This window comes from Pungitius pungitius, chromosome 3, assembly GCF_949316345.1.
Source record: "Pungitius pungitius chromosome 3, fPunPun2.1, whole genome shotgun sequence".
NCBI lineage: Eukaryota > Metazoa > Chordata > Actinopteri > Perciformes > Gasterosteidae > Pungitius > Pungitius pungitius.
In genome coordinates this window covers 11,770,295-11,779,209 of record NC_084902.1, presented here as the reverse complement: position 1 = coordinate 11,779,209, position 8,915 = coordinate 11,770,295, and the positions used below count along the sequence as shown (strand labels likewise).

At 45.2% G+C, this 8,915-nt stretch overlaps 1 protein-coding gene across 3 annotated transcripts in view; it reads right to left on the bottom strand.

Annotated features, from left to right (window-relative positions):
- The window catches only part of hic1 (hypermethylated in cancer 1), a 14,354-nt gene extending 6,796 nt beyond the window's left edge, over positions 1-7,558 (bottom strand). Inside the window, exons 1-2 of one of the 3 annotated variants that reach the window (XM_037461881.2) lie at positions 7,341-7,558; positions 1-2,163 (exon numbers count right to left, since the gene is read on the bottom strand). The exon at positions 1-2,163 is cut by the window's left edge and continues 6,796 nt beyond it. In XM_037461881.2, the coding sequence (XP_037317778.2) occupies positions 1-2,146 (2,146 nt within the window). In that variant the 5' untranslated portion in view covers positions 2,147-2,163; positions 7,341-7,558. Of the gene's footprint in view, positions 2,164-6,067; positions 6,573-6,891; positions 7,241-7,340 lie in introns of those variants that run through there. The other 2 variants (XM_037461890.2, XM_037461872.2) reach the window with 2 other exon arrangements.
- Positions 7,559-8,915: the final 1,357 nt, after the last annotated feature.

The window sequence follows — 8,915 nt, the reverse complement described above, 5'->3', positions numbered from 1 at the left end:
GAGGGAGGGGTTGGCCCAGGACGTCCATCTTGTCGTGGGAGATACCCAGGTGCTCCGAGGCCAGTTTGGACAGCGGGTAGAGGCTTTCCATGACCTTTGCATCTGCGGCAAGTTGCTGCTGGGCTTGGATGAGAAGCTCGTTGGCCTTCTCCTGCTTAAGGCCCAGATGCTCTGCTGCATATTTACTCAGAGGATAGATGCCCTCAGAAAAGTCCAGCTTCAGCTTCCCCTCTGAGGTCAGGCCTCCCGCGGACCCACCACTGCTGTGCATCTTCATGTGGCTGATGAGGTTGCGCTGCTGAGCGAACTTTCCGCCGCACACCTGACATTCGTAGGGCTTCTCCCCGGAATGGATTCGCATGTGCTCGGTGAGGCGATACTGGCGGGTGAAGCGCATGCCACACGAGTCGCACGCAAAAGGTTTAAGGCCCAGGTGGCTGCGCATGTGGCGGGTCATGGTGCCCCGCTGCGTGAATTTCTTGCCACAGATGCTGCAGGGGTAAGGCCGGGTCAGCCAGTGGGTCTTCTCATGCTGCCGCAAAGTGGCCGGGTCCTTGTAGGACTTCTCGCAGGAGGAGCAGCGATAGGGTCGGATCATCTCGCCGAGGCCCCCTGAACTCAGCCCCTGGCTGGACTTGGTCTCCAGGTGGGACAAACTGTTGCTGCTGTTCAGGCCCCCATAACCGTTGGTGTTACTGCTTGTGTTTTTCGAGCTGCTGTTATTGCTGTTTCCCATCTCCACCCCAGTGTTGCCATACAGCTCCTCCTCTGTGTGTGTCTCCACGTGTGCATTGAGCTGCTCTGAGCTCGGGAAGCCCTTGTCACAAGGGATGCAGACATACAGATTGTCCCCGAAGCTCTCTGGCTCATAAGGCATGTGGAACCGACCCATCAGCCCAGATGGGGACGGGCGACCCTCACTACTGCCCGTCTCCTCTGTCCCCGACCCGCTCTTGTCGTCTGCTCCTTCACTCTCCTCTCCGGCCTTGTGGTGGTTATGATTCTGGTCTCCATTTTCACCCCCTTCCTCCTCATCCTCGTCCTCATCTTCATCTTCAGCTGTGTATGATAGAGGCTCATGTTTCACCCAGCGGTAGATGTTGCCCATGTCTCTGGCCACCTCCCCAGCGTCCGTTGGGGTTTCGGGGCTGGGGGGGCATGGGTAGCGATCTCTGGCCCGCGAGCCTGAGCGATGCAGGTGGGGGAGGTGTGGGCCAAGAGGTTGGTTGAGATGGGGGAAATGTGGAGGAGTGAGGGAGCTTCCCTGGTCGGTCGAATCCATTTTTTCTGAGGGGAAGGGCCTTCCATTCGTCCCATGCAAGGGGCTGGCGCGGCCGCTCAGACTCCCGTCTCGCTCCTCGTCATTGTGGGGGTTCGCCAGGTGGGATCGAGACGGTGTGTGCTGCGACTGGGAATTGGGGCTTTTCTTGGAGAGATCAAGGCCGTAGTTGGGGGAGCGGTTCCTCTCAGGGTGGGCCGAGCGACCAAGCTGGGCGGGCAGAGCTGACTGCAGGGACGGGAACACTTGAGAGCCCTGGATGGAGGTTGGGGCGTACAACTCCCCAGCGTGGATGGCTAGTCGATGGGGAACTAGCTCCTCTAGTGGTGATGCACGGGTTGTGTGGCTGTTCAGCATCCCTCCAGGAGGGCAGGGTTGAATGACAGGAGTAGAAATCCTATACCTGCCACCACCTCCTAAACCCATGCTGTTGGGCACCATCTTTGGGTAGGGCAGAAATGCAGGACCTGGGCGGGGTGGGTACTTGCCATTTCTTTTCAGCTTCTTTTTGCACAAAGCCACCAAGTCAAGCAGCTGAAGGTAGCTGGCTGCTGCCAAGACAGCGCCTAAATTGGGTTCAGTGGGAGTTGCGGGGTCTCCATCACTAAGGCGGCCCGTGTAAATGTAGTCCAGAATGACCCTGAAGACCCCCGGACTCACCATCTCGTGGTCGAGGTTGATGAGATTGTCATGGACCACCAGAGATTTCAAGTAGAGGCTGCTGGCAGCCAGGATGTTCTTATGAGCTCTGAAGAGAGCGTTCTGCACCACAATGATAACATCACACAGAAAGCCTTTGGTTCGTTGGCTGTTGAGCTGCAGGAGGAGATCCCTAGCATGACTTGGAACTTCCATGGCACCCAGCATCGTCTTCAGTCCGCCACCTGCAACAACAGATATCTGTAAAATGTCATGTGGCACGCAGCATTTGAATTCATTGTCCAATTTTGTGCCATGAAGTGAACAGTGAATTGTGTGAAAATCAAATATCAGATGATATTTAAAATATATTTGAGAGTAGGTTTTATTGCCTTCAAATTAGTTCAAAAATGTATATGAATGGCATGATGCAAATTAATAAAGCTAAAGTTTAATTAATCATGTTTAATTCATTGATTTCCCCTCAATGCAACATGCAGTTGCATGTCAGCCGTTGCAATGGTTTTCTCATTATCAGAAATTCAAGTCAACGCATTCACTTCCTCTGCAGCGAGCAAGAAGAAAGATCAAAATTCACAGAACGGCAGATCATCACTTTGTAACCGCTGGCTTCCTGATAAACTATTCCAGAAGTAGTAGTGTGCAGGGTTTTAAACAAAGCAAGGAATGAATGTTTCACAAGTAGGATGAGCAGCAGGAGGAAACCTGTGAAGGACGCACAGATCCCAAAAAAAAGAGGGATCTTTCAGCACCATTCAAATAAGGAACAATGAATTCATGTAATGTAAATAACTATTACATGGTTCAATATGTGGAAATTAGTTTGAGGGATCTAATGCGCACACACACAGATTCTTCCACACACACACAGACACACACAAACGGTAACACTAATTGTTCCATCAAGCCTAAAATAAACTATATCAACAGCATGCATGAAACACCGTGTATTGTTCAACTGGTGGCATCTGAGGATAGTTTACACACGAGATTAAACGTCTCAAACTGTCCCCAAGGGTTTAGTCTCACTTCTGGGAAACAAGCTACTAAATAAATATCATGTCATCTGTCTGATTATGGTCTTCCTGACCCCAGCTCATTCACTTCTTGTTTATTTCATTCAGTGTACACGCTCTGCTCAAGAATAGGGAAGCATGTAATTATCTAAAATACAGTCGGACCAATATGTTACTCTGGAAATCTCGAGAATCCTGAACAGAAAGCCGTATGACTATTAAGCCCCCCCCCCCTCGCCCCCCACAACAGTTCACTCCAAAACGTCAAAGTCGCTCGTTAATACAATTGCAGCTGGGTATTTTTTTTAATAAACGCATGTTCAGCATCAGAAGGAAACACTGATTTCATCACTGGTGAAATGGAAAATCAAGAGACAGAACAATCATGTCGTCAGGCTAGTGATCATGTGGAGAACGTTCATCCCCTCTGAAGAAAAAAATCTTTTCATGAAAATAATAATTATTTTCAGTGACTCTATCCCCACATCTTCACATATGAATTGCATGCTACTTATTATATGGTCATGAATATTAAATAAATATGATACTAAAAAAGGTGGGTAAGACAGGTTCCCTCCCCGATATGTCCCCAGTTGTCATCTAACGTGTTTCCACCTCTGGTTTCTGTCTGGCTTTGATTACTCAACAGTGATATTTTACTATAAATTTCAGGGTCGGTCAGATCAAACATGTTTGGAAAAGAGAGTGATGTGAGGAATAGACCGAGTACTTCACACAGCGTGCTGAGCTTGTGCAGCCTCCAATGCATTAAGGTGTGTTTAGCTTACTGTTACTATGACTGGTTACCGCTCGGCCCATGCACAGTGTTTACTCACACGCACAGAATTGGTGTACTTTCTCGTCCGTATGCGTCCATATGAGACTATTTTATATATAACAAATTAAGGCTATCAGATTATTTTATAAATCCTAAGCAAAGTAAAATAACTCACGCACAAAGCTACATTTCTGTGCACCTGCAGTATGCTATGCGTACAGAAAAGTATTTTTAGTAACGGCTGGTGATGAGAGGAGTCTTTTCTCTGTGTCTCTGTGTCTACGAGTCTTTGAAGAAGTCACAACTTGCCTTCTAAAATATCTGAGCTGTTTGATAGAGCCTACTGAAAGAAAATGAAACAAAAATGATTTATCACACTCTTGACACCGAGGGAATGTGTCAGCCCTCATCCGTGATCGAAAACATTTTTAGTGAGAAAACACCTCACTTGTGTTTTTGTGTTAAACCGGCTAAATTAAATCATTGATCTGGTTGCTCATAGAGTCCTAGAGTCATTCTGATACTGTGCCAATCTGATTATTTATTCAAATAACCCGTCTACATAATGGAAACTTACGTGGCGGTGATGTCGTTTGCATTGATGACATGGATCCGTTATTTGCATTAGATTAATATTAATTCCCCTGGGTTTTTCTCTGTTTTGTCACTTTGTGGTTTGGGGTGAAGTGGGAGACTAAACTTCTTACCTCTACATGCAGCCTCAGTCACATAAACACTCTAGACATCTGTTTAAAACATTCTGTTGACATTTTGTTTTCTTTCATTTCAATTTGCTACCCAAGCTCTTGCCTCCTTGTTTTCTTTAGAACCCATTTAACCATATTCACATACAGGCCATGTTTAATTTATGAGGTAACAGTGCAACGTCAGTGTGAAATAACAAGAAGATATTTCGACTGTCATTTAACAGTTTTTTTGGTGAATCCCAAGAGACAAATACACAAACTAAATGTCACTTTCCTATCGCTTAGAAAAACTGCATCCTTAAGGGCAAATCGAAGTGCAGAGTTTAAGTCAGCCAATATCATGAAACATACAAGTCAGTTTCCTGTGTTGCTGTAATCACGCATCTAAAAAAAAAACATCACATTTTTGAAAAAAAAATATGGTCGGAAGTTTCAAAGCACATTACTAACCATTTTTAGAGAGCAGATAACGCATGATGAAATTAACACTATGTTACGATAAACGCGTACAGTGATCGTGCGACTTCTACAGCAGATTATACAATTTAAACGAACGTTATACTTGCATTGCTTATTCTTAAACACTTCTCATGATTGCCACAGTATGCCTTTGTTTGGAAATTACTTAAAATGTAAGCTCTGAAAGTTGTATTGGCTTGTTTATCGCTCCCCGAGATATAAAGTTCATCCATCGCCTAATGTCATTTGGGAACTTCACGTCCCGTCTTTAAGGCAAAACATCAAGTTGTCTGCTGACTTAGTGTGTGGCGCGCCTCTAATCGGTTTTACTCTGCACATACTCCAGCAGCCCGGATCACGAGTGACTGCATCTCCCCCCCTCGTCCTCGAACACTGCGCCGAAAGAGCCTTCAATCACCCCCAGAAAAACGGCTTCCAGCTCACCGTTTGCTTCTGCGTGGACAGTCAGCTGTTTCTCATTCAGCGCAGGAGCTTCTTTCGTGTAGAGCTATACACGTATATGTAACACACTGGCTTTTATAAAAGAACACCAGACATTTGTAGACTGGAATGTTAACCTCAAAATATTCCTTTAATAGTCTTTTGTGTTTCTGTGTTCGCCTGAACTCAGAAGTGGTACTATTGCACACTACTGGGCATGATTCATATTATTTAGGAGAGAAGTCGTTATTTTATGGTTGCTTCCTTCTTAAATTTATTACTGAATAAGTTGAAGTTCCCTTTTAACAGATGTTCCCTCCAACGTTTGCATTCAATTTCTGTTATTATTGTTTAAATTCCTGAACTAAATGTGCATGTTCAAGTATTTTACATAAATTTGTTGGGGATTTTTTTTAAGCATGTTAAAATCTAAATAGATTTTCAGATTATTTTAGTTTTTTGTGTTATTGGAGACAATACAGATTCTCAAACTTAAATAAATTCGGTAAAAAAAAAGAATAGGCAGCGCCTCCCTTTTCGGTTCTTAAAATCAAACTGTCATGAAAACGAGGTAAAGCGCAACATAATATAAAATGCAAACAGTTCAATTCATTAAAAACACATGCACTCTCTCGCACTGCATATAAAAAGATAAAAAAACCCTTAATGTCGAGCTTGCCCTGGTCTTGTTGGGCGGTCAGCGCGTGTTCAGCATATCAGCTCTTACCTGCATGCCCGATGTCTTCTGCCATCCGATCTAAGTCCCCCTTAATGATCATCTCAGCAGTCTAAGAGTCATATCTGACGTTTCAGCTTTGAACTGCCAGCCTCCAAAAAAACATGCCAGTTTTCCGAGCGCGTCTGCCAGCTCTTTTTTTTATGATTATTAATTGATATGAATTTCTTGTCGCTCCTTGGGTCCGTCCTCCCACCCACTTTCCTCCCTCTCCTTCTTTCTGTGTGTCTCTGCCCCTCCTCTCCCCTCTCTCTCATCCTCTGCTATAAAAAAAAATTCTTCGGTTTCCTGCTATTTTTTTCTTCTAGTAATTTCCTTAGCTATTTTTGAGTCGGAGCAATAATGCGCACGGGGATGATAATGGAGCCTCTATGCGCCTTAAGTGTTTTAGCGCCCCGTGTGATGTCAGTCTATAATAAAACTAAAAGGTAAAATCGAGGGCAGGAACTTCAACTGACCCCGACTTGAACTTCTCAACACATCGTCTTAAAGAGACAGGCAGCAGTTGTGTACGCACGTATGTTGCACGTTGATGAAACCGCAGTGCACATTTTCTTTGGAGGTAACTTTAATAATGGAGGCACCTGGCCCCACATCAAGCGTTGCTTGAGTTTCATGTTTCGGACCTTCACGGAATTAGAACCCTCCTTCTCCCCCCAACGCCACCATATCTACTATCATTATGTCCCTGAAGCCAAAAGGAATCCAAATCCTGCTGTTTTATTGTGTCATTAAGGCAATCCATTCAAACGTATTAATCCATAGTACGCTTTTAAGTACAGTTAACACACATGGTAAAACAGGGTGCGTCTCACCTGCAGTCCTCCCCTGAGAAGATGTGACAGCCCGCCTAGCTTTGGAGACGTTTTTCACCACAAGGGTTTCGACTCATAACATACTGATGATCCTTCTTTTACTTTAAGCCTGCGTCTTATGCCAAACATCTTCTCCACCAGACCACATTGATGTATGATTTAAATATGTCAGGATTAAAAACAGGAGAATATCAAATTCAAATGTTGCAGGGGTGACTGTAAATCCCAACTATCAGCGTGAGGCCGGACGCGCTCATCTGATCCAGATGCTGAAGCCTCGTCACCGGGGGCAACATCAGGACTATCGGCTCCAAACAACAAGACATTCAAACTTGATGGACGACTAAACAAAAAAGAGTGTCACTTACACGTCTGCCTAAATCACATCCCTGCCCCTCTCTCTCTCTCTCTCTCTCTCACTCTCTCTCTCTGCCGTCTCACAATCTTACCTCGGGCTCATGTCTGGTGCGCTGGCCGTGTGTCTGCTCTCCTTTTCGGCATTCCCTCATTAGGACCTCCTCGGTTTCCGCCGTGCCCCGCTCTGTCTCTCAGAAGTTCTACTCAGCCCAATCTTGCCACCCTCGGTCTCCCTTACTTATTTCACCCTCTTCCGCACACCAGCTATCTCACGTGTCAACAAGACAATCTGACACTTGCGACGATCCGGGGTCCGTTCGGACCAAAGCTGCCGGAGGAGACTTTACGCGCACAGCGACACCCACTGGAGGAACTTGGCAGTGGGGACACCTATTGGGTTTTATTAGGGAGAACCTACTGGGGAGGTAAACACAAGTTTACTCAGTGTTTTACTGTATGAAAAACACACAGCACTAATAAAGCTACACTCAATGTTGTATTGTTGCATTTTTATTACTAGATGTCAGCTGTGTGTTTTTAGATTGCACTTTGCCTATTACCCCGTTACCCATTGTTCATGCACTGCATTTGTAAAAGGCCTTGAGAGGCAGTACAGACGCTCAAGCGCAAAACGACAGCGGAGACCAGGTTTTGGGAGCAGGCAGATACTTGGACAGCAGGACGTCATATTGATCAGTCAGGGAAGGCAAATGAGTCCAACAGGGGCAATAATCAAAGGTCCAGAATACAGGGGGAGCATCCAATTGGCTTTAAAACAACATCTCAATCCACAGGGTACTCACAGGGAAGAACAATCTGACAGAGGAACAGGGGAAGCACAAGTTTATGTGTGAGCAGTTGACAGAGGGACGCCCTCCGGGCCAGAGACTGGATACAGGTGAGGTGAACGATTAATCTGGGAAAAAAACCCACATGAGGCTAACAGGGCGCCACAGCATTGGAGTTACATCATGTCATTGGTACTGATATGTATGCGGGTGTAATTGTAATTTGAACTCAACTAAACAGTTGAACAAAAGCTGTTGGTTAGACGTAATATTTCCCTTGATCACCATGAAACGAGCACCATACAAACCTTGCCTGTCTGTTAATGTCACTTCACATCTTTTAAGAGGCATCCTGATGTGGGGTGATGTGTTGAAACGGATGAAACTGCTCTTCGCCACCGCGCCGGTCGTTAAAAAGCTCTAACCAGACTATTTATGTTTGTTTTGATCACAACAGCAGCTGACAATCTCATAATGCATGTCTTCCTCTTGAAATGATCCGAGTGCGTGGTTCTGGTGTTTCATTAAAGTGATCCGAGCCACCCCAAGAGCCCGTTAGAGTGGAGGTAGGTATTGTCTCTCACTTCCATGTTCCCTCGATGAACTGTTGATAACCTCCCAGACAGAGGTAAGCAGAGCTGTGCGGGAGAATGGATACATTCTATCAAGGATGTGACAGCGTGTTTCGATTCATGGTCCGAAATAGTTTTTTCCACCTAAGGGAACACACAGCAATATCATTATGCTGCATGTTGATTTATTTTTTGTTTCAATTTGCACACCTTTAAAAACACTATAATTAAGAGTGATACTGCAGTATTGGCAATTACTGCATTTGTATGCTACAATTATTTATCTAATTATTGTATTAGATGTAAA